This window comes from Acomys minous (assembly GCF_964271855.1).
Source record: "Acomys minous genome assembly, chromosome: 12".
In the NCBI taxonomy this organism is placed as follows: domain Eukaryota; kingdom Metazoa; phylum Chordata; class Mammalia; order Rodentia; family Muridae; genus Acomys; species Acomys minous.
Genome location: NC_140493.1, coordinates 13,032,795 through 13,058,988, shown reverse-complemented (window position 1 = coordinate 13,058,988; position 26,194 = coordinate 13,032,795). Strand labels below are relative to the sequence as shown.

The following is a 26,194-nucleotide window of genomic DNA, read 5'->3' as shown; positions in this document are numbered from 1 at the left end:
ACAGTCATGTGTATACCCAAGGATAGTCTAGATTACTGTGAATATATTCCACTATTATTGCTAGTTCACAGTATAATAGAACTGCAGAATTATAATAACTTGAAGACATACCATCATGAGTCTTTTTTTCCCCCTTGGTGCCAGGGGAAAGCCTTCTTTCCAAGTTCAGGTAATGGGAAATCACAGTAAAATCTACAAATGTGTATTTCCTTATTTATATTTTATCTTTTCTTTGCATAGAGAAAACAGACACAAGTTGAGACTCTCTCTTTCTCTCCTGCCTTTTCTATAGACTGTAAACAAACTAATCTTTCAAATCCTATGTGGATTATGTCATTTTTCTTAATGTGGATGGACTTTTGTACCAACATGGGTATTTTGGTAAAAAAAAAAAAAACCAACTATTACTTCCCACTTCACATAGTACTTACATTAAACTCAGAACTTTAAGGATGTTTTAGGCAAATACTCTGCCTCTGAGTCACAACCCCAATATCTAAATTCAAAGTGGAAGCCTAAGAATTTGAATTCTACATGACACTGGAGTAGATGGTGTTTGTATTTCTTTAGTAGTTTCTGGTAAAAAATATGAATGAATGGCTGCTGTTGAAATATGGACATAAAACATTCAGTGTAAGCATATTTGGTATATTTGTTAATTATTCAGAGAAACTGAAGACTTTTGAAGGCACAGAAAAAAATGGCACTGAAAAGCTATCTTTTCCTCAGAATAAGTTGGACTTATTCCTATTAGTAAATGATGGGTAGAGGCAGGGACCTTTTACTTTGTACTGTCGCCTACTCTTCTGCCTAGAGGAGAGTGTTTGTAATAGCATAACAGACTAAGGACACGGCACATGGCCAAGGCAGAAATGAGCGTAGATGGCGGATCCCAGGGAGCCTCATACTCAGAGTAAGTAGCTTTTATGCTATGTGCAGCTCCCTGTTCCAGTTTAATACCAGAATGCGCTTTATTTCCCTTTCCACCAGCCCTGCCGCTCTCCTTAGTTCTTTGTGTTTTCATATGTTTTGCTCTTCTTAGAATAGTTCTGTGTTCCCCTTCCACTAACAGTTTATTTTGTAGATTAAAATTATTAAAAATTCAGAAAAAAAAAAAAGAACGAAAGGAACAACATCCTGGTGGCTTCGTGTTGCGACAGAGAGATATTCTTTGGCTCTTATGAATAGTGGCGCATGGAAGTACATTTCTCCTGAAAATATCTCCCGGTCCCAAAGAGAATGAAATTTTCTGGGCCTTGCAGCCAAGTGAATAATATGCCTTGAGATCATTTAATGTATGTATTTAACCTGATAGCCTACTGTGTATTAAGGTTTTTAAAGTTTAGCTCAAATTAAGATAACTGTGTTTTAGCCAGCGTTCTATCGCTGTGGAGAGACACCATGACAACAGCAACTCTTATAAAGAGAACCATTTAATTGGGGCTTGCTTAGGGTTCAGAGGTGTAGTCCATTGTCATCCTGGTGGCACACAGACAGACATGATGCTGAGGATATAACATCCAGGCCCACAGACAGCAGGAAAAGAGAGACACTGGGCCTAGCTTGAGCTTTTGAAACCCCAAAGCCCACTTCCTCCACACCTCTTAATCCCTCTCAAATAGTAGCATGCCCTAATGACCACGTGTTCAAATAGATGAGCCTACCACACGGTGTAACTACCCTTACTCTGTTTCAGATTTCCCACGCAGTCAGCTCTACAACCCAGGCGAAAAGCACAGCTTTAATGATACGTTATGTGGTCTTCCATGCCCCTGACTCAGAATGATGTATATGCATAAGTGTGGGTTGTGATTCAGATCACACACACATAACAGATGAGCTAAGTAACCACAAACTACAGACAGATCAAAGACGCTGGGAAAGAAGTGGAAAACTCGAATTTGGGCTTACTCTTGGACAACCGAAACCTAGAGGAATTTGCTTTGTCTTCATTCCTTACTGTGACTCTGATGCAATGGCTTCAATTACTTAGTATTTAGAATGACCTCCTTTTTTTACTCTTTGATGTTCAGTCTCTTGTATTTTTTAAAAGTAAATGCTCTTTAAAGATAAAACCAATATAAAAGATATACAGTTAAGCTCAAGTTGTGCTTTTCACAAGCGTGGAGAGAGAGAACAAAGTTCTGAAAGTAGGAATTATTTTCCAAGTACCAAGACTTGCCACCAGGTGGAGCTCTTCTGGAGAGCAGAGGCTCTAGGGCCACTGAGCTGGGCCCCGAAGCACCAGGCACTGACTTCTCTTCCCCAGTTTAGCTTGGAAATCTGTGTCCACATTTTCAGCTTTCAATATTCCAGAGACAGATGCAAGACTAGAAGTTCAAAGTCATCTTCAGCTAATTTGTGGCCAGTTTTGGAAGTCAGGAGGATGTTACAGGTCATTTTTTTTCTTCCTGGGCTGTTCTATTGGCTCATCAATAACTAATAAATCCACAACCTGGAAGCCATAAAACCTGAGAGCTCTTTCTATTGTTGGGTTCTGTGCTGGTTACTGTTTTTGTTAATTTGAGACAAGCTGTGGTCATCCAGGAAGAGGAAAACTCAGTTGAGAAAATGGCTCCTCCAGACTGGCGCATGCATAAGCCTCTGAGAGAATTTTCTTGCTTATGACTTTAGTGGGAGGGACGCTGTGAAACGTGGCTCTGTTTACATGGTCCTGCTTGTATAAAAAAAGGAAGCTGAGCCAGCCAGTAAGCAGTGTTCTTCCATGATCTTTGCTTTAGTTCCTGCTTTCCGGTTCCTGCCTTGAGTACCTGTCCAGCTTTCCCTCAATGGTGGATGTGACCTGGGATGTCCAAGCCACATTAAATTATTTCCCCCTTCAAATCCTGTTTTGGTGTTTATCCCAGCAGTAGAAAGCAAACTTGGCTGGAGTCCTTCCTTGCCTTTGAAGGTGGAGATCGTGATCATGGTGTCAAGGAGCAAGGTAAGCTGGTGCAGGTGCTGAAGCCAAAGAGATGTAGGCAGATGACCCCACATCTGGAGGCCCATAGCCTCTGCAAGATGTGTAATTTTTCTCTCTCTTGCATTTGTGTGTGTGTGTGTGTTCATATGCCACTGCATGCACATGGAGGTCAGAGGACAAGCTGGAGGAGTCAGTTCTCTCCTTTCACTGTTACAGCCTAGGGAATCTTGAGCAAGCTTGCTTTCTCTGCCAGCTAAATAACTAAAAGGCAGGAGGAAAAAAAAATCTCAATCATGATAGATAGGGGAGGAGTCATCTTTTCAGAGGCTGTTATTTTTAAAGGCTCTGAAGGGTTTTCCTTCTCTAATTTAGGGTTGGTTAGTTTGAAGAAATATAGGATGGTTGATCTTTAAGTTGCCAATCTTTTGGATCAGGGCAGTAGGGTAAGGAAGAAGCTGGCCACTTGGGAGGTTCACCATCTTGATTACCTAGCCATGGCCAACCTTCATATCTGTCTGCCTACCAGGGAATCTGTCTAACTCCTGGTATCATACTGCTCTGTAAGCCTTGGGTATCCATCTCAGGTCAAAAGGCTTGGCCGCAGGCTCTGCTTTGCACTGAGCCAGCTTAGTAGCTCCTAGTCTCTCCCTCTCTGTTATTGAAGACCTTAAAGCCGGTTAAGTTATGTTGGTTTGAGGGCCATCCTCTGAAGAGTTAATAGCCAAGAAGCCCTGGGTGGACTGGGAAGCTCTGGGCAGGGAGGTTGACTTGACTGACACATCGGTGGAAGCTGCTCCTCAGGAGCTCCACAGAGCAAACCAGCTGGGGTCGGTCACCTCCAGACAGAGGAAGTGACCCTCAGATTGACTCTTCCACCCCCCACACTTCCATCCTTTTCTGTCCTATAAAAAAAAACCCTAAGACCTGCCCAAGCTTACTAGGGTTTAATGGCTGCAAGCATTGATTTGAAACCTCTATGGTTTTGGTATGCCCTGTATGCCCTGTATGCCATGTATACTCAGTTTGGATCTTTCCCTCATCTGCCTTCCTCTCTCTCTTCCCCTCTCATTATTATGTGGCCATCAGACAGAGCCCTTTTTCCATTCAATCACAGTGTGTTGTTCAACAGTCACAGGCCAAGGTAAGGTCCAAGTTCAATTCAATTGAAGGTACCCTAAACGGACATCCTTGATCTAACCCGGGAGGTCCTCCAGCTTTGCCTGCCAGGACACTGGAATTAGGGATACCCATTCTAGCCCCCTGGACATTCTTTCCCAGTCACTTTTTAGTTTTAGATGATGACTTTTTTTTTTTTTAATCAGAAACCAGTGTCATCCTTACCTTGCCTAAAATGTGCTCCAATATCTCTACTCCTGCACTTGTTTCGTTTGCCTGAAAGCCAACCTCAAGGCATTAGTATGCCTGCTAATTAAGGTCCGGATCCAATACAAACCATGTAATACTTTTAACTTTCAAAGTCTCACTGACTCGGACAACATAATGAGACAGAATGGCAAAAAGATGCCCCCAACTTCAAGTCTTTTCTATTTTCACCCCTGTCCTATGCTTTGTACCTCCATTTCTGCACTTCAGATTTTGCCACTCAAACCTCTAAACCCAATCCCCTAAACTCTCTCAGACCCTAATCTGGCCAACAAGGCCCTTCCCTATCAGAAGGGAGCACATTAAGTTATGCTAGTAAATTCTCTGTTGCTGTTTAAGTACCCTGGCTTTGATCTTCTCACTTCAGACTCTTACATGTTTATCCTTCAAACCCCTGTCCTGGGTCAGGTGGACCGCTGACTCTGTGACTGGGAAAAGGAGACATTCGTTTATTAGGATATCTTATCTATGACTATGTGTAGATAGACATGCGGTTGTGGTTTGTCTTATGTCATGTGCTTAGTGCAAAATTGACTTGTAAGTAAAGGCTCATGTAAACTGAAGTTGATAACTTGGCACAGTTTCATCTTGTTCACAGTTTAATCTAAAACTAAGATTAAAAGAAAAAAAGAGAAGTAATAATGATAATGGCTAATGGTGTACACATTCACCATTCCACAGAGAGATCCTGGATCTTCAGTCATTTTTTATTAAAGGACATTTCTGCCTCGGGAGAAGTCTGTCTGCTTTGCTTTGTTTCCGTGCTTCCTCCTTCAAACCCAATCTAACAGCCTCTAGTTCTTAGAGATCTTTTTATGTTTTTTTTTAAAATTGATAATGTCTCAGGAGGATTGGGAGATTAAGTGGTACACAAGCACAGTCTTCTTGCCTCAGAGGCAAGTGCTCGATTAGTGTTTTTACGGGTATCATCTGTAAGGCACTTCCGAAGCAATAGCTCAGGGAGTGGTCAAGTCAGTTCTACTTAGGTTTGGTAGAAGAGGCCGTTTTCTTTCTAGCAGGCTGTAGTAAAGATCCTGGATATGGAGAGAGATTTGCAAAGGCCAATGACAAAGCCTAGATGTGGGCTTTTCTGTCTAGCATGGTAGAAGAACAGATAACATAAATGTTCTGGAAAGACAGGCTGCGGGACTGTGAGGTGTGCTGCCCAATGTGGGACAGATCAGAGAGGGAGAAGGATACCTGGGCGGGAAGGCTGTCCCTGGCTGTGACAACCTGTCTTAAGGATAATTCCCTGTTTAAATATGAAGGTCTGTAGAAAGCTGAGAATTGAGTGTTGTTTCTAATAATATATCTTATTAATCCTTTGATGCAATGTATCTTGACCGTATTCACACCCACTCCTTCTCTCAACTTCTCACAGATCCAGCCTCTAGTGTCCTCTTTCCCTCCTTTTAAAACTTGAAGAGACTGTCCTGTAAGATTTGAGTTTTTGAGAAAATGGCTGGAGGTGAGAAGAGAGAGGCTGTGAGGGGGGGGGAGGACAGGGGAGGAAAGTGGCTTTCCAACATCCCTGTAATGGGAAAGCTTCTACAGGGTGAGCTTGGAGTCGATTGGTGGGACTGGAGGAGCAGGGCAGAGGGGTTATATACGTAGAACTAATTTTGTGTTTCTGTTAAAGAAGGGTCAAAGTTCAAACTATTGCTTTTTTTTTTTTACAGAGTTCCAGCTGTTTTGCTGTTACTTTAATCATTTAAAGTTCATTTAAATGTTTGTGAGGAGGCTGATAGAACATCCACAGACACATTTAAATAGGTAGAACTGTACCATTATAAAATCATTTTATGGAAATCCAGAAGTTTTCCCACAATGCTTACCAAGGCTTATATAGAAAAACACAGAAAAGGGATTAGAAAGACTGAATTTAAAAAAACTAAAAAATAAAAATAAAAATAAAAATAAAAAAAGAAAGACTGAATTAGATAGTGGTAATAAAAATTAAAATGAAATATGACTAGCTGGGTATCTGGATTTTATTTCATTGGACACATGTCACAGTTTTTAAATTTTTTCTTTTTCCTCCTTCATTCCTTCTCTTGCTTCTCTCTCTCTCTCTCTCTCTCTCTCTCTCTCTCTCTCTCTCTCTCTCATCAGATCACGGTTATCCAGCCCTTTGCCACTTCCAATACACATAGACATTGATTTTATGACTCTCAAAACTATTAATGAGAGCTGTGGGTCTCAGCCATTACTGATGGGGATGACCCTGGTTTCACAGTTGGTACATACATTAACTAACTGCTTGATCAGCCAGGCACAGTTGATTTTCATTTGCAAATGAGTGTCAGGGAGGTTTGCATGCTGCACATCTTGTTGACTTATCCAAGAGGAAAACATCTTTTATTTCATTGTTTGTCTGTTTAATGAATTCTCCTTGGAAAAACACAAGGTTATCACATGTATGCACTTGATGTACATATATGCACTTGATGGTGAAAGGCCTAGATTTGAAACACAGCCCCAACTATATGACTCTGGGTTTCCATTTACCTTCTTGACCACAATTACCATCTTTGCCAAATGAAGGCAAGGAATTGTTTTAGGGATTAAGAAAAGTATGTGAAAGTATTTTGAAGTATTTACTTCCACAGTTCATGACTTGTGCCAAATAACAACTCAGATTTCAATATAGTCCAAAAGTCAGAGCAATGTTGTTCTCTGTCATTAGTTACTGTGTAGCGACACAACTTTCTCCCACTTTTTAAAATGGCCATAATATCATATTTAGAGTTTTGTACAGATTAGGAGTAAGGTATGTAATCAAGCTTGGTTCATACATGTGTTCTGTCTGTTGTAGGCAAGATAACCAATTAAATAATCTGGATTTAAATTTTTGTTGACTCTAACTTCCAGTGATAGCTTCTAGTTAAGGCAACTCTTTGGGTTGGATTTTTTTTTTTTTTTGGTAAATTTCAGGAAAGGGATATTGTAAACTATTTTCAACTTTAGTGACAGCAAGGGAAACTTGCCTGCACTATTTGTGGTTTCTGTTCAGACTTTCAATTTTGGTTTTTGTTGTTGCTCTACCATCGAGTCATGTCTTTTTAGTCTATCGCATTTTCTATAGCTGCCCTTTCATCAGAGCTAAGCACAGAAGTCGTTTTTCTGTGTCTCTGGATGTTCATAGACGAAGGTTTTCATACCACATTACAGTTTTCTTGGCTGTGTTGCTGGGGTTGGAAGCCATGGCTTCAAGCTTTCTAGACAAGTACTCTATGAGTGAGCTACATCCCAACCCTGGAGACCACTAAGTAAACTTGTGTTCTTTTCTTAGGAAGCTGCACTTTGTCCCAGAGGCCCTCGTGATGGTGCAGAAGAACGTTGCATATTTTCTGTCCCCACTTCAGTGAGCATCAAAGGTAACTGGAAAACTGCTTAATTCACATGCAAGAAACGCTTCGTATTTATCTTGCAAAATTAAGTTGGGAAAAGGGATTTTTTTTTAGTAACAGATAAAATTATTTATAATCACTTTATTTCTTTTTTAAAATACATATGAAACAGTAAAATTATATTTCAAGTGCTTTTCCATTTCTTTTACAAAAGTAATTATGAACTATCCTTCATAACAGCGTTGAGGTTTCATTGTTACATAGCTCATCTGATCCTGACAAGTATGTTCATACAGCTCTAAAGAAGACACTGTAAAGATACCAAAATACAATGTGTAACATTTTCCAGAGGGTTTACAGAAACATCTGCTCTAAGTAATATGATTATAAGATGTCAAAGTTCACAAATGACTGGTCACCATACAAAAAGCCAGAGACACAGATTTCAAGACTTCTATTTCTGTTCTATAATGTAGAAGTCAAAGATACTTATTTGAACAATGGCTAAGTATTACATCACAAACCTCACTTAAAAAGTTACATTAAGAACAATGACTTAAAGGTACTCAAGAAAAGGTGGACTGTGATGCGTTCAAATTGCCTGAGGCTCTGGGTGAAGAAGAACATTAGCAGGTCCTACAAATATAGATGGTGATTATCTACTTGCAAGGGAGTTTTAGAGGAAACATCATATTTATGACAGGAGGCAGTTCATTTCTATTTTGACATCTTAATTCTGAATTCACAGTGTTCTGTAGTTTCTCCATCTTTGACTGTGAACCCAGTCACTGATTTGTTGGGTCAATGACAGCTAATGTTGACAACCTGGGTGTTTTCCTCTTTGTTTAAGGAACAAGGCATAATATTTTACATATTGGAGTTTTATCTGCTTCTTCTTTACGCAGTGAACTCTTAATCATTGATACTACTAAATTCTTCAAATGCAAAGCTTAAAGGACTTTACAAGAAAAACAGCAAATCTTAACGGAACCTACTTATGAAATGTTTTACACAAATATTTATAGAGAATGATTATTTTGTTGTTTTACAGTTATTTGGGGGTGCACAAAGTTTTCATCAAATCACTGAAATATATTACTTCCTTTCTTAATGTTCAGGTGGGGCACACAAGAAGCCTCATCGAGTCTAACCACCGCATGCGTTAACTCCGCAACAGCAAAACTAACTTATCTTTAATGAGTTTTGATTCATATCTGTAAATTACATCAGTAGCCAGCAAATTGTTTTTAGGAAACAAAGAATTCAAGAGGCTGAATAACTAAAACTCAATCCCGTGTTCAGCAAGTAAGGAATTCTGTGCATAGTAGATGCAACTCAGCAAAATGTCAGAAGACAATGGCTTACTTTTACCCTCTGTGATGAGTGCAGACATAGTCTCACTATTTGGGAAGGGTCTCGTGGTCTACATCAATGGTTATTATACACTTGAGGTTAAAACATTTCCATATAAATATATCAAGAGCAACTCATATTTCTTGTCACAATAAAGGTAAAAATAGGGTTTATATAAATAGGTCCCTCCCTGGGAGGAGTGCATTTAATCATCTTAGACTTACAAAATACTATCATTTCTCTTTAGCATCTTTCACTCAGTATTTTTCGGTCATTACTTTTAGTATTAAAATATTTTCATTAGGTAAATCATTAAGGCTTACCTGGGTCCTTAACCGAGGAGTATTCTCTACCTCTGTAGCACACTCTGTCATGCAACCAAATCACACTTCAATATAGTTACATAATGGAATGATGAAAGGAAAGTTGAACCATGATTAAGTGCAGTTTTAATCAAATATGCAATGGCACTGCTCAAGCATAAATATTTTTGATTAACTGTTAAGTAGATGATAGGTAGTTACCTTAATCTTAACTGACAGAATATTAGAGAAATATTGATCTTTTAATGAAAGAAAATTCTTAGCTAAAAGAATACCCAGGAGACACTGTTTTGGAAACAGGATTTTTTTTGTTGTTGTTGTTTTGTTTGTCGAGACAGGGTTTCTCTGGGAAACAGCATTTTTTTTTAATTAACTATTTTCCCATGTAAAATATTAAACTCATTTTATCGTAAATATTATGTCCTCACAGCAGGTTCAGGATAGATCACATCCTGAGCTGTGCCACTGGGTAATGATTAAATGGTGAATTATGGAGCTTTGGAACAATAGTCAAGAATTAACCGTCCACTAAGAGCTCAAATACAAAGGAATTCCCTTTCCCCTGCATCTCAATATTGTTGTTTCCTATGCTTCATTATCTTTTTCACTAACTATATGCTTATTTAAGTTATCTTATTTTTAGGTTTTAAAAATTCTACTTGTTGGCAGCATTATGCTTTTAGTCTAAAAATTACAAGCATCGAAACCAACCAGGTCAAACCAGAAACATCTGTAATTGTGTTACGACCACGTTGTGACACAGGTCTCATTTTTTTTTAAACATTTAACAAAGAGACCTAAATGGTTTCTCAAGGCCATGCCAACCCAGTTTTCTAACTATTTGCAATTAAACTGGCTGGTAGTATCACAGATATGACAAAAAAAAATCAGACAAATTCAAATTCTGCTCAAGAGTAATATCAAGTAGTCTTTTTGAAGAGGTAGAAAGAAATTGATTTGTGTTCAAGGTTACAATTTTATGTTCCTTTATTATAACAATCCCTGGCTGCTTGGAAAAAAAAAACCTCATCCTAGAATAAATTATATTTTGTTTTATAGATAATAGAATTGGCATGGGAATAGAATTTTGACTTTTTCTTTTTTACTTCCGAAATAACTATTAAGTGGAAATTTCAAGAGATTGGTAGTTCTTTATTGAGCCTGGAAAAACTTAAAAGAATAAACACTATAGCAGATTAAGTAAAGTTGAGAAGATCAATTAAATATCACAACCAAATAGCTCTAACACATTTGCTCTAATATAACCCCTGAGTCAGTATTGATCGGTTGTAAGCTCTGTGCAGCAACGAGCGTTTGCACACCCCACAGAACTAAATGAAGGCGCGTGATTGGCTCCACCTCCTCTCCCCACTTCCCTGGCATTTGTCCTAACATTTGTTACTTATCTGAGTGTGTATGAATATGGTGAGTTTTCCATGTAAAAGTACCAGCAACACAGGGTGGCCTGGGAAAGGAAGGGACAACTGTCGAGAAAAGCGTGTTAGGGAAGCCAGTGAGCGTGCCTGGACCTTTGGACTAAAAATCAAATGTAGGACACCAATGAGGAAAACCTCCAAACTCCAATCAGCTGCTGGTTTTGTGAAAATATTGTGCACCAGACACATACTGGTGTCTGTCCTAGTCACTGCACTTAGCAACAGTGCTGTCATGCCCACGAGGCAACACGGAATCTGTTTCCTAGATGCGTATATTGGTAAGTCCCTGAATAAGCCCCTGAAATCGGGAGTTTATTGTATACCTAAATTACAGCTTCATGCTGCGTCTACCTGCATTAGTACATGCCGTTCCACAAGCTAAGTGGAGGGCATCTGGAGCGCCGAGCTGTATTTTAAATACTGACAAGCTGACAGTACCTCACAAATAGAGAGACGGTTCTGTGTGGGGGCGGGTAAGATGAGGGTGCGCAGCGTAAGACCCGTAAGAATTGTATTTTCTTAGCATGAACTGTTGTTTTGATGAATTTGTGTATTAATCTGGGAGAAAACTTCTCTCACACACCAACTGAAAGACAAGTTGTGAATTTTCTCTCTTTAATCTCTTTCATAGGTTCAGCAAATGCTTTGACGTTCTGACTTAATTCTCATGTAATTTTGGGTTTAATTTTTTTTCCCCAATCTTATTTTAGTCTACTCGCCTCATAGTTAAGACATCCTGGTTACCTGTCACTTTCCTTTTGTTCATAAGAAGGTTTAGCCTGTCTCTGTAGGAAATTAGCTGTAATTTTGCAAGGAGTAAGTCTGTAAAATACCATTTTGAGTCAAAATGCATACTTTATGGACTTAAGAAGTGTCACAGCTGTATCTACTAAGAAAACCTCTCCCAAAATGTTATTACACTAAGATTATAAGGTTTTTCTTCCCATTTAGCAGTTTTCATTTCACAGTAAAACAAAAACTTCAAGGTTAGTTGTCACCTTGAGTCAATTCTGTAATGAGTACAGTTGTTTTGTTTGCTTTTTTCGGCTTGACAGGACAGTTAGGTGTTTTCAGACAGGTTTCTCTTATTCTTTATGCGAAAAGGGTTAGTAGTCCGTTTTCATTAGCTGGACACAGGCATTTAAAAAAAGTTTTAGGTAGAACTGAGTTTGCACTAAAGATATTAATGTGAGACATGCTTGCATCCTGGTTAACAGCAATTGTATCTTTATGGGAGAAAATGAAAGACTTTTCAAATACATTTCCTAATATTTGAAATAAGGGATTTTACAAATATAAAAAAATCATAATTTGTCATAAAACTTCCTCACCCTAATGAACTTGCTTTAGAAATTCCAAATATAAAATTTCTTCCCTTTAAAAAACCTTATCGTGGAATAAGCTTTAAGTATGCACACTCAAAAGTAAGGTTAGAGTCATTCCATATAGATTCCATCCAATAGGGTCTTAAAATGAGACAATAAAAAGCTAACTTGATTTCTTTCTTATAAAAAAAATGAAGCAACATTTGCATAGTTTGTTTTTAAACCTCTAATGGTTTGATCATTAATCCCTTTGAAGGTAAATGCCTTTCACTAAAGGACTGTATGTCTGTCCTCTGGAAGGTCTTTACTTCTATTAAGTGTGAAAGTCGTACTGTTTATAACATGCGTCTACATTTTGGTGAGCGACAAGTCGTACTTTCCTTGAGAGGCTATCCAGCTCTAGGAGTGAGCTCCCAAGTGGGAGGAGCCATCACCTGTCTAGGGGTGAGCCCATGAGTGGGAGGAGCCACCACCTGTCTATCTAGTGGTGAGCTCATGAGTGGGAGGAGCCTCCACCTGTCTATCTAGTGGTGAGCTCCCAAGTGGGAGGAGCCATCATCTGTCTATCATCTAAAGGACAATGGGCACAGAGAGCTTTGCTGGACCTTTGGTTTCTGATAAGTGTGACCTGTCAAAAGCATAAAGAGCCACATGACAGTTCCAAGTCACCAAATAATAAACACACCACAGCACTGGAGAACCTTGACAGATAGACTTATGACTGTAGCCATTTAAGGACACCAATGCTACACTTGAGGTGAAAGTTACTAGGCCTTTTAAAACTATCAGCTTTGCAGTACAGGTCTGAACTAATGTGATAGTAAGACATTGTAAGCTGGAAGCCTTACTTACTAGCGCTCAACATCACTTTATATATTAATATTCAAAAATGACTCTTCATCTCGCAGCCTAGCTGAGTGTCCCCCAAAAGAAGCTTGAGAGACAAACCTCAATGAAGAAACTGCTGATCATGAAAGAAAAACTATTATCAGACAAGTGACGTTAATTAGAGCTTGAAGGAGTCGGTCTTTTTGAGTTAATTTAAATATGCATATCAAAGTTCACAGAAAACTGTGTGTACGGTTGGGAATTACACACCTCAATATTTTACATAACACAGGCATGAACTATATTTAATTTACAGACATGTGGATTCTCTTCTCAAAAACTTATTTCTTTGCTTAAGCAAAGAATTACAGCGTAATAAAACACCGTGCTAGTAGAGAGAAGACATGAAAAATAAAACACCTTATGTGACTAAGGACCATTAGCACTCAAGTAGAACATATTAATATGCTCAAAGCTAAAAAAAAAAACAAAGATAAGCCAAATAAGCTGAAAAAAATTATGCATCAAGTTATTAATCATCATGGGTATATTTTAAATTAAGAAGCCAAGTGTTCTGTGTTTTTATCGTGTGTTTCTGATCCAAGGGGCATGTGATGCTAGGCCTTTCTGTGGTGCAGTCTTTGGCGGCTTTATGGTGTGGACGGTGGCCTGGGGGAAGAACAGGATCCTTGGCTATCAAAGCTGGTTGCCCGGCCAGGTAGCTGAAAGATAGAAAGTTCATAATATATGATCCAGTGAAGAAGAAGAAGAAAAAAAACCATATAATGGCAATCCCATCTCTGTTAACATTGGATGTTCATGCACAATTTGCACATCTCTGAAGAGAAAATTTTTGTAATCTCCACACTCTACAAAACTGGCCTTCCACGGCGGGGAGAAAACGCAAATATTTTCTGTAATACAGAGCGCTTGGAATACAAAAGATATACAGAATAATGTCATATAGCAACATTTCTGGTTTTTTTTTTTAGAAGAGTCCCATACTTTAGTTTTTTCTGTAACAGTCCTTGCCATAGCGCAGGGTAAGAGGAACAAGAAGTAATAGACATAAGAGCCTTACAATAGTTGGAATGAGAAATGTCTCCCATGGGCTCTGGTATTTGAGGACTGTCTGGGAAAGTTATGGGGCCTTTGGTAGATATTGCTTTTTTGGGTGGGCTTTGAGGGTTTACATTCTCAGTGGCCATCTTCAAGTTTGTGCTGTGTGTGGATCAAAATGCACTGTCTCTGCATCCTGCTCTGACCTCCTGTCACCATGCTTTTCCGCTACATGGACGTTCCTCTGGGACCACTAAGCCAGAAAAAGGTCTTCCTTCCAGAGGTCACTTTTGGCCTTGGTGTTTTATTATAGCAACAAATTATAATTAATTTAAGCCTGTGTTCCCTTTGCTTTGAAGGAGGAAGGGGTTTTCATCTGGGCAATTAATAAGCTGAAAAGACTAGCCTGTCAGGTAGGGAAGCCCCTAGTGACAAGAGTAATTCCTACGATCCTTACATATCTGTATTTTAAGAGGTGAATTAATAGGATATATATGTTTGATTAATGAAGTAGAAGTAAATAGATTTTTCTAAATGAGGCTTTCATCTCTGCCCACCAACTTACTCTGCTCTTGAATAACTATTACTTTCTCATTTATTCCTTCTCTAACAAGAAAGAAATATAACTTCACCCTAATTTTCCTGTAGTGCTAAACTCAGGCTGGGCAAAAGTCTATGGTCCATATAATGTTTGTCCACTGAATAGCGACATAGGGGGTGAGAAAAAGATTAGTAACGTACATCCACCTTCCCCCCAGAGACAGGATTTCTCTGTGTAACAGAGCCTTGGCTGTCCTGAACTTGCTTCCTAGATCAGCTTAGCCTCAGACTCACAGAGATCCACCTGCCTCTGCTTCCTAAGTGCTGGGATTGAAAGCGTGCGTCACCACACACAGTCAGTACAGTCACCTTTTAATATCAGTTGTCCCTGATGCTGTTACTATAAAACTATGTGTGATCTAATGCCATATTATATCCTGTGTTTCTCTATATCTTGTGATATATATGGACTGAAAAGGGATTGAAAGGGTTATTTTGTTCTTGATAAAACACATGCCTACTGTTCTTAATCAAACAGTTTCATACACACACATATATATGAATGTATGTTATAATTAATACACCTCAGACTCTATGCTTTCCTTTTTTAAAAAAATTTATTTAATCTTTTTTTTATGTGCATTGGTGGTTTGCCTGCATGTGTGTCTGTATGATGGTGTCAGATCTTGGAGTTACAGATAGTGGGTGAGCTGCCATGTGGGTGCTGGGACTTGAGGCCTGGTTTTCTGGAAGAGCAGACAATACCCTTAGCCACGGGGACATCTCTCCAACCCCTCTTTGTTTTGCTTTACACTTGTTAAAATTCTTGCTCATGGGCTCTCATTTCTCCCCACAGCATCTTCATTAGCATGGAAGGGCGCACAGCTGCCCCAAGATCACACGGCAGAGGAACAAGAATCAGGGCCCGCATCTCCATTTAGCCTGGCTCCCCGTGCAGCAGAGCTTTCCTTCCCTTTCTATATTCTTGAGCTTATTTTTTTAGTTCAAACTAAAAAAAAATGAGGCCCTGGGGGGGCAGGGGGGTGGAAAGCACAATTATACAACAAACAGCTCAGCACATTCTACACAATACTTACCTCTGAGACAAAATAAATGTATTTAGTAAGCGTTGAGCTATCCAGCAAATATACCTGTCTCTACTTCTGAAGCGCTTCAGGGCAGTACTCTGTATGTGACTGTGTACGCATGCATGCGTGCCTGTGTGTATTTTTGTGTATATGTATATGTGTGTATGTGTTTACATTTATGTTTTTTCATATGCATCTGTGTGTTCCTGTCTATTTATGCCTGTGTTTAGTCTGTGTGTATGTGTTTTATGCATATATGTGTCTGTGCATTTTATGAACGAGTGTGTGTCTATTTGTGTTGGTGTATATCTATGTGTGTGTGTGTATGTCTGTAGATGTTTGTTCTATGCATATATGTGTGTGTATGTCTATAAATATGTGCATCCATGTGCTTATGTGTTTGTGTATGCGTGTGTCTTTGTGCATAGGTGTTTGTATCTGTAGGTATTAGTGTACGTGTTTATGTACGTCTGTGTATATGTGAATCAGAGTGGCCCATAGGCTCATATATTTCAGTGTTTGTTTCCAAGTGGGTGGACTGTTTAGGAAGGATTAGAAGGTACTGCCTTGCTGGAGAAAGTGTGTCACAGCTTTGAGGCTTCAAAACCCCACACAGGGCATTCCACCTTCTCTCTGCTGCGTGCTTATGGGTCAGGACTAAGATCTCAGCCACTGCTGGGGCACCTTGCCTGCCTGTATGCCTCCCGCAATGATGATCACAGACCAAGCCACTGGGCCTGTATGCAGGCCCCAAGTAAATGCTTCCTTTTATAAGTTGCTTTGTCCATGGGGTCTCTTTACAGCAATAGAATAGTGACTGAAAATAATGCATGTATGTCTCTGTGTTTATGTGTCTGTGCATACATGCTCTGTAAATATGTATGTCTGTGTGCATGTGTGTGTATTTGGGTGTCTTTGTATGGGTGTGCCTGTGTGTACTGGTATGTGTCTGTGTATATGTTGTCTATGTGTGTCTGTGTGTCTGTTTGTACCTGTGGCTGTATTTATAATCCATTTTATGAAAATTCACAAGGTCTTTAATCTTGTGAACACTCAATACATCTCAGTTTATTCTGTGGCTCTTGAGGAGGTTCAGCAACTGACTTTGTTGGAAAGAGAGGCGCCAGACAAAGCAATACTTTGTACATCTAAGAGACCAACTTGGACTTAAACTTGTAAGAGAAAACTGGTATTCATCTTTCTAATGTAACTCAGGCATGGGCACAGCTGTGAAGACCCCGTATTGATTATTCTGTGCAATGCAAGGTTACCATCGACACTGTAAGTCACTCCTATTGCACAGGTGTAGCAGAAACTCAGAGAAGGCCAGTCACTTACTTAAGCATTATAGTAAAAGTCAAATAGCATGGCCAGGCTTCGAATGCAGCTAAGTTGGTGTCTTGATATTTTAAATCTCTGTCATTTCTTTCTGGGCTGAGTTGGATGGGACACAGAGGTATTATATTAGATGACGGTGCTTTATCAAGGATTTATAAATAGAAAGGGGCTTTAGGTCAAGAGGCTCTTTTCACTAAGAAATAGTGCCCAAGCTCACTTCCCACTGAGTAAAGAGTTTAGTCTTTGGTCTAATGGTCTCAGGTCACTGACATAAGCCTGAGGCTATGCAAAGAAAAAAAATGATGCACTCCTCTCACAGGCTTACTGAACAAGAAGCCCCAGAGATGTAGAGTTTCCCTTTAAATCCCTCAAGGTACATACAACTTAAATAGACAATGTTAGAGACTCTGAAATAAAAACAAGAGCATTTCTTTTTAAAAGGGAATCAGTGAAATGTTGAATGAAAGTTCGCAGATAAAAATATTTAAGCAACAGCAGTACAACCGAGGGCAGGGATGGAAACGACATCCTTACCTCCAGTAAGGGGTGCCAGTGTGTGATTGGCTTTCGGTGATAGGCCAGCATTTCATTCCAGTGGTCTCTCCCAAGACCCTCAGCGTCTAGTCCAGTTCGGCACACGCCTATGACCTCATTGTGTCCCACCCTAGGGTTTGAGAAATGTAATATTTTTATTGTCATAATTCAAAGGTAAGTGGAAATTTCCACATCTTGGTAGAATTTGAAGCTCCTCATCAAAGCAATAAATCCTGCAGCCTATGGTAGCTTCCGGACCCAGATTTCACAGTTTTGTACTTTTAGTGACCCATGGTCAATCATTGTCTGAAATTTTCAAATAAAAAGTTATAGAAACATAGATACTTTACAGTATATTGCTGTAACTGTCCTTTTTTTTTGTTATTGTCAACCTCTTCTTGTGCATAATTTATAAAATGGGCTTCATAAAGATCTGTACATGTAGGAAGAAGAATATATATATGGGGCCCACTGGTGGTTTTGGTTTCCATTATGAATGGAACGTGCTGGAACATTCCTTACAGAGAAGGGATTGTTGTATATCCCTTTGGATTAAATGAAGACTCCCAAATAAAAATTAACTAGGCCAGCTGTGGGTGGAGACAGGAGAATCAGAATTTCAAGTTCAGAGTCAGCTACAGGGAAACCGTTGAAGGGATCTTGTCTCTAAAACAAACAAACTGATAAAAAAAAACCCCAAAGGTAATTAACTAAATAACATCAACATACAAACAAAAATCTGTATAAAACAAAAACCTCACAAACCTTTTCAACTCTCTGCCACATTACAATAAAAGCGCGTGCATGGGAAACACATTTCCATGCTGCTTTCTGGGAGGAAGCCCCACTAAACCCCCATGCTGTAAAGAAAACCTCTTGTCACAAGGCTTGTTCCGTAATGGTGTTTAGACTGCATGTTAAGAGGACAGGGCTCAGTTTCCTGCCTTAAGTCTCTATTTTACTGACTCTAAATTATATGAGTAAGTATGCTACTGCTGGCACTATAATTAAGTAGGGCGGGGTTATGTTTAGTCTCACCGCTGTGACTTATCATTGCATAGCAAAAGGAATACTGTTTGACATCACTATTTTCTAGTTTTGCCTTATTTTCACAGTAACCAATAAAATGATAGATAATATTAAATTCAAGTATTTTTTATTTTTGATTATAATATAATTACACCATATTTTCCTTCCTCCCTCCAAACCCTCTCAAACACTGCTTTCCACTTTCCTTCACTTTCATGGCTTCTTCTTTTGATTGGTTGCTATTGTATGCACATATGACTCTGTTTATATATATATATATATATATATATATATATATATATATATATATATTCTTAAATATCAGCTGCTGAGTCTGTATAATGTTACTTGTATGTATGTTTCCAGGGTTGATCATTTGACACTGAACACCCTGTTGGTGCTCTCTTCCCTGGGGAGACCTCCCCTTGCCTTCCTAGTTTTCCTCAGTTGCCTGTGTTTCTCTGTGTGGGCGTTTCTCTTTCCACTTGGGCATGTTAGTTGATGTAGGCCTTGTTCAGCTCACTTTTAGGCAGTCGTGTCGGTGATGTTTTAGGGGTGTAGCATTTAATATCACCAGGAGACACAGGCTCTTAAACTCTTTCCATCCCTTCTGCAAAGTTTCCAGAGCCTTCTTAGGTGTGAAAGACCCTGACTCTGCATAACATTACTATAATCTCATCCCCTAAAATTAAAACAACAAAACCAAAATCAAAACCAAATGGAATGTTCCAAAGAGTTCCTGGGAACCAGCAGCAGAAGCTGGGTCTCCTCAGTATCATGACAGCACCTGACAAGCTGGCTTTTCTCCCTTCTATTCTTTTGGAGATAGAGTCTTCTGTAACCCAGGCTGCCCTCTGACTCACTGTGCGTAGCTGAGAATGAGCCTCCTGCCTGAGCCATTTGAGTGCAAAGATTATAGGTCTGTGCAACCACAACATCCTTGATAAGTTGTTTCTTGAAACCCAATGTAATTTAAAAGAATTTGAAAGACTGTCTATAGAGTCACACTGATAGGCATCTATGATGCGGCATCGGGGATGGTTTTAGGATGCTCCAGTAGGTTTTCCCGGTCTTCTTCTATGCAAATGGATTTCAGTATCAAGTTTCCCAGGAAGAATATGTGTAGAAATGATTTTTATCTTCCCGATTTATGTGACGTTAGGATCTATTTCCTTAACACCGCCTTGACGACATGTTTAGCTATATCTACCCAAACTCACTGCTTTGCAGTCAACAGGGGTAGTAACTAAAGCAAATGTTCATGAAAACACAATATTTTTTAAGGTTTGAAGTGTGAGACGATTAAAGATTAAAAAAATTACCTCTGAAAAGTCATCCCAGGTGCTTTCTCTTTAAATATAAACTCAAATAGATCAGAAAAATAATTATTTATTTATTAGCTGAGTTTGGGACACAGAATGGCACATTACTATACATCCCTCATAGTGTTCAGTGAGAATTCTCTTAGGCCTTTTATATTCATGTTCTACACATGTGGTAGAATCATCAACAGAGTAATATATTAAAGCACTGAGCAGTGTCACAGCCTCCCAGGCCATTAAGCATCTCCCACTCCCATCATAACCCACAGTTCCATAGCATGTCAACAGTTTACCAGTGAAGAAAGTGAGCCTCAAACACATGCTGTACTGCCCTCGAAGTCAGCTCATCCTAAAGATGGGGTGAGCACCACTGTCCTTGGGCATGGGATAGCCCCTCTAGTTAAGCCAACTCTGGACTGTAGTATTTGCTATTCTGAAGGAAGACTTATGAACGTGTCTTCTGTGTGTGGTGAACTTCACACCACTTCCAGGCTTGCTCTTTTCTCAGCCTCAGGTGAATGCTAAGTAAGATTGCTTAGGTGGTGAAGCCAAACCAAAGCTGTAGCTATAGACTCTGATAAACCATTTCCCCGCTGTTCATTTTTAGTCAGCTCTGCTGTAGCAGTGGGCAACCTGGGAAGCAGATGCGAACTGGCTGACTGGTTGATGACCTGCATCAGCGACCAGTAGCCTCCACCCACCTGTCGTAATCCATGACTGCGATGCACAGGCTGACCTGGTCCACGTTCTCCGGAGGGATGTCAAAAATGATGGCTTCATTGTATACAGGGTTGAGAGTATTTTTCTTGGTAGTTGTTTTCCGTTTTTTAAGTCTTCGGCCCTCACACATCAAAGACACTTTGACATAAGGGTCTATGAGAAGGAAGGTAATTTTATTAAGATCGAATAAGAATTTTATGTCATGCATGAAATGCAATATTTTATTCTTCCTAAATAAGAATGTGTCCACGAGCTCGTTTGTGTTAATGAGTTTTAAACTCAAATGACTTACTATGGGGTCTACAGATTCTTGGTCTTATTTTTGTCTATTCCTATAACTTTCACTTCCTTAGAATCAGATTCTAATTTATTGAGCAAGTATGTACATCTTAAACTCTGGGAAAATGTATCTCTATATTTCGAGGAACAAAAGGTATTTTGCTGTTGGAGTTATGTACATACTTGTGCATGTAAGAGGGCAGTGTCAATACGTAAGCTGCTCAGATGTACTTATTTCACACTCAGGCTGTTCTAAGGACGACATCCTTTGGGCGAGCCTCTTCACAAGAGAATGAGGCCTAGTTGCCCTCTGCTCCCTCATCTGATGATGACATTCTGTGCCTCTGACAAGTTCAGTGGCTCCTTTGTTGATGCAGATGCCTCTTGTGATGTAGGATTAGATAACATTCCCTAGCAGACACCTCAGGGAGAAAGCGTCACATACTGAGGGATAACTCTGACACTGTTCTGTTGGGCTCAAAACACATAGTCAAAGCACAGACTCAGCAATAACGTGTTGAGTGACTTGCTGACATTCAACAATATATATTGACCTAAAGTTTTTCACTAAGTTAATTTAATTGTCCTTCTATCTCTCTCTTCGTTATGTAGCTCACAAAGTTTTAAAAAGGAACGAGTAGCTCATGATACAGTCTGCAAATTAAGATATTAGCAGAACACACATTAAAAAGCCTTCACAATACCTAGTCCCTTCCTTTGCCATCTGCTGGCTTGTATCACTTTATAATTCTCCAGGCAAACCCTGCAAGGTAAGTTCAGGTTCAAAACCATGAGAGGAAGGGAGAAGGAGCTACCGTGTGTTTCATGCCTTTGTCAAATTTCCCTCCAGAGTTTCTTGGCATAGTGCTTTTGTTTGTTTCTTGTAATTTCTATAGTTTTACTGGAAAAGTATCAAGAATGCAAATGCAAATCATGAGCTTAGCTTTTGTCTGCTTCTCTGCAGACAAGTAAAGGAAATCTATTCAATTTAAGTGTATCTTTGTATGGTCTTGATTCACAGCTGAAAGTCCAAGGATTTCTCCTTACAAACAGACCATCTTATAGCTTGTGAGAACAAAGTAAATAAATTAGGCATTTTAAAGATATATTAGATCAGTAAGCAAAGAAAGGCAAAATCAAAGTTCAAAATCAATCTATTAACTGTATTCTAAGATTTCATAATTTGAATGCTACCTTTAAAAGAGGTGATTCGTAACATTTTAATTTGTAATCTCTCTGCCTTCATTGCATCCCACAGTAGAGAAATCAATAAAAGCCTTATAATTTTAGATATGTGAAATTGTTTATACAGGAACGTGCCATTGACTGTGCTGTGTACGCACCTGATGACCCAGTAATGTCCATTGCCTTCAGATTTCTGCACTTGATCACTGTCAAGGTCATACGACCAGCAGTTGGCAAATAGCAAAGGGAAAACATGATTTCCCCCAGGTCTATGCTTTCCTGGAAAGGCAATTGGTAATGTTAGTCATTTCAAACACCAAACAGTGAAAGCCAAATGAAATGGAAGATAAGTGAAAGAAAAATCACCTTAATAGGGTATTGGAAAAATGTTAATAATTTCATCAAGTATTCCAATTAAGTGTAACTAAGTTTTTATGAGTGGAGTTAGCAAGAAGAGTATATCCCAGTTGCTTGCTTACCATCTGTGACTCAGCAGAGAGAAGCAGACTGCTGAGTCTGGCCCCTTCATCTTGTTTGTCATATAGAATAAGCGACAGCACAACTTACCCAGAGTCTGCAGCCTAGTGGGCACCTAGTAGGGAAGGATTCTTCATTTCCTCTCGCCTCTGCATCCAACCATGCCAGAGGTCTTCTCTACACTACTGACAAAGTATGTCATGCGTTTTCACATATTACCAACTCTTTTGGGATCTACTGTGACTGCTCAAGCCACTGTCTCCCACCAGGATTGCATGGCCTCTAAAACGCATCTCCCACTCCATAAACTAAGCTTCGTATACCAAAGGGGGGGAACTATATATCAAATGAAAAGCATTTTATTTACAGACACACACACACACACACACACACACACACACACACACACACACGGCCCTCATCTTAAAAGCATTTAAGGGCTCAGTGATGTATAATTCAAACTCTTTAAATTGGCCTAGCGATGAGATGACTATAAGCCCTGATATGCCTGGGAAGTTCTTGATTCACAACTCTTTTGGTGTGACTGTGAATGACTTCCTTTACACGTGTCTTCCTTTAGACAACACACGGAGAACCCCCTATGCACAAACACAGTGGCTGGATCTCATCTCTCTGTTTCATTTCCAATGTACCCACCCAGCCCCATTATAGGCACAGCAGCCTCTTCCCTCCAAATCAAGCAATGCTCGACTCTGCTTTTGAAGATGCTCCTGGTTGGAAATTATCTCTCTCACATGTCGACTTCTTGACTTCTCTGTCTTTGTCTCTGTTTCTCGGCTGCTATCTCTCTCTGTGTCTCTATCTTTCTGTGCTCTCTTGGTCTCTGTCTCTCTCATGCTATCATCTATCTATGTATTATCTCTCTATCTATCCATTATCTATCTATCTATCTATCTATCTATCTATCTATCTATCTATCATCTACCTATCTATAATCTATCTATCATAATCTATCTATCTATCTATTTATCTATCTATCTATCTATCTATCATCATCATCATCATCATCATTTATCTACCTATCTATCATCTATATATCATCTATCTATCATCTATCTATCATCTATCTTTCTATCTATCTATCTATCTATCTATCTATCTATCTATCTATCTATCATTTATCTAATATATACCTTACATGTGCACTTGTGTGTACATGCACACAGAGGCCAGAGATTGGTGTTAGGAATTGATTTCCCACCCTGTTCTTTAAGGCAGCACCTCTCAATTAAACCCAGAGCACACAGCATGATATGGCTAGTTTTGCAAGCCAGCTTTCCCTGGGAATCCTGCCTCTGCCTTCCATGGTTGGCAATGCCAGGTGAACCATCACACCCACTTGCAGTTTATGTACATTCTGGGGATCTGAACTCAGGTGCTTACACTTGCAAGTGAGCTACATGCTTTGTTCTCAGCTGATTGACCTTTTTAACTGGGAGGTGGCTGCTAGACACTCTTCAATGAGACACCCTAAGGTGCCCTGTCAGGTGCACATGATCCTCCCTTGCCCCTTGCAGATCTTTAGATTTTCATAGCAACCACAGCATGGACTGGAAACATCTACAGTTCCCTTTTAGTTTCCTTCCCTGTTGCTCATATACAATATCCAAGATAACAGGGATTCTGTTTTATTTTCAATATCCTGGAAAGGCATGGTGTATTAGTGACTTCAGTACCTGAAAAACATATAGTCCTTGGGATTGGACCCAGGATTCCAAGCATGCTAGACAACAGTTCTACCATGCACTGTGTCCTCAACCATTTAGTACCACAGTCCTTGAAGAAACGAATACACGATATTCACTCTAGATAAAAACTGATAGGTATTAACTTTCACAATACATTAAAGATGCTCCAAGTATTCCAATGTAGATGTATATGCTGCTGCATAGATGGTGAACAAGTGAAAATTGATGGACATGGTGGGAATTAAGGATTTCTTTCTAAGGGTGGATTAAAGGGTTTGATGAAACCATTTGTAAAGAAAAAAATTGGAGCGATGGGGAGATCTCTATGATCTGCCCTGCAGAGGAGAGCAGACAGTGTGGGCTTATCCAACCATTCTCCAAGTCTCGAATAAAGTTGTTTTAACAATAAAAAACAAATAAATAAAACAAAAACAAAAACAAAACAAAACAACAGCAGCAAAAAAAAAAAAAACACCCCAAAACAACAACAACAACAACAAAAAACCGAACAGGGAAAAAAAAAAAAAAAAAGAAAAGAAAAGAAAAGAAAAAAACGGGAGTTGATTTAATTTGGAGAAAATACATTCTGCACTCAGTACCCAGGACAGAACTAAGTTCTTAAAGATTCCTTGTTTCTCAGGGCTGAAAATTGCCTCTAAGTCCAATTATCTAAGTTCAACCTTTGAAAGGAGTCCACATGTTAGAGGGCAAGAAGTGACTCTAGACTCTTCCATAGTGCACCTTGGCACACATGCACCCACACTTTCACACAAAATAAATGAAAAATATAAAATATTTTAAAGATTCTTATTTCTCTGAAAAATGCAGTCAGAATCTTGATTGGCATCGCAGCCAGCCCGTGGCTTGCATATTTGGTCGTACAGCAACCTTCACGGAATTGATTCTTCTCGCCTATGAACTTTGGAGGGTTTCACATCCTCCTGTGTCTTTTTCTTTCTTTGATGTGTTAAAGGTTAATTGCAAAGGTCTTTCCTTTCCTGGTTGTGCTCACTCCCCCTCCTTTAAATGGGAGTGTTTCCTTGATCTTTTTCACAGCATGTTACTGGTACGTGGTTACTGGTACAGAGGGAGGCTTTGACTTTTGTCCATTAGTTTTGTGTCCTGCCACTTTCCTGAAAGTGTTTATCAGCTCTAAGAGTCTTCAGGGTCTCATGTACAGAATCATAGCATCTGCAAATAGAAATATCTGGATTTCTTCTATTTCTATTTTTTTCCTTCTCCTGGCTTCCTGCTTTAACTAAGACTTAAGACTATCAAGCATACTATTGAATGGGAGTAGAGAAAGTGGATAGCCTTGTCTTGTTCCTGATTTCAGTGGAAATTCTAGAGATTTTCCCTATTCATTGTAATGGTGGATGCAGGTTTGAGGAAGCACAGAAGGGCCCAGGTAGTGAAAGCAGTTTGGGGCAAAAAGAATAATGTGTGATGTTAAACGATACTGATTTTAAGTTATGGTACAAAACTATCTCGACAAAACCCAGCACAGTGCTGGCACAAACACAGAGTGAGATCAGTGAGTGGATCACAGGACCCAGATAAAACCCCACAGCAACAGCCACACGATGACAAAACTCCGCAGCAGAAAAGAAGACAGCTTCTCCAACTAGAGGTGCTGAGAAAAGCTGGACAGGCACATGAAAAAGAATGAAACTAAATCTCCATCTCTCATTCTCTACACGACCAAATCCAGACAGATCAAACAGGCTGGAAACTCTGAAACAGTTAGAGAAAACAGTGGGAAGACATTCTAAGATATTAGCATCGGGAAGATTTTCTAAATAGAAATCCAGTCACTTGGGAAATAATACTGAAAGTGGACAAATGAGACCTCATCAAATTAAAAAAACCTTAGCATAGCAGAGGAAACAGTTAATCTAGTGAAGAGGCAGCATGTAAGAATTGGAGAAACGTATGCTAACTACATGTCAGACAGAGGATTAATATTTAGAATGTACAGAGAGTGAAAAAACTA

The 26,194-nt window shown here is 39.4% G+C and overlaps 1 protein-coding gene and 1 long non-coding RNA gene across 2 annotated transcripts in view; both read right to left on the bottom strand.

Moving 5' to 3' along the window:
* Window positions 1-26,194, bottom strand: part of LOC311609692 — a 572,880-nt gene that overhangs the window by 192,641 nt on the left and 354,045 nt on the right. The gene's annotated exons all lie outside the window — the stretch shown is intronic.
* The window catches only part of SYT10 (synaptotagmin 10), a 61,972-nt gene continuing 43,510 nt past the window's right edge, over window positions 7,733-26,194 (bottom strand). Inside the window, exons 4-7 of the mRNA XM_084802935.1 lie at window positions 22,174-22,294; window positions 20,533-20,704; window positions 17,481-17,610; window positions 7,733-13,643 (exon numbers count right to left, since the gene is read on the bottom strand). Of these exons, the coding sequence (XP_084659061.1) occupies window positions 13,572-13,643; window positions 17,481-17,610; window positions 20,533-20,704; window positions 22,174-22,294 (495 nt within the window). The 3' untranslated portion in view covers window positions 7,733-13,571. The remainder of the gene's footprint in view (window positions 13,644-17,480; window positions 17,611-20,532; window positions 20,705-22,173; window positions 22,295-26,194) is intronic.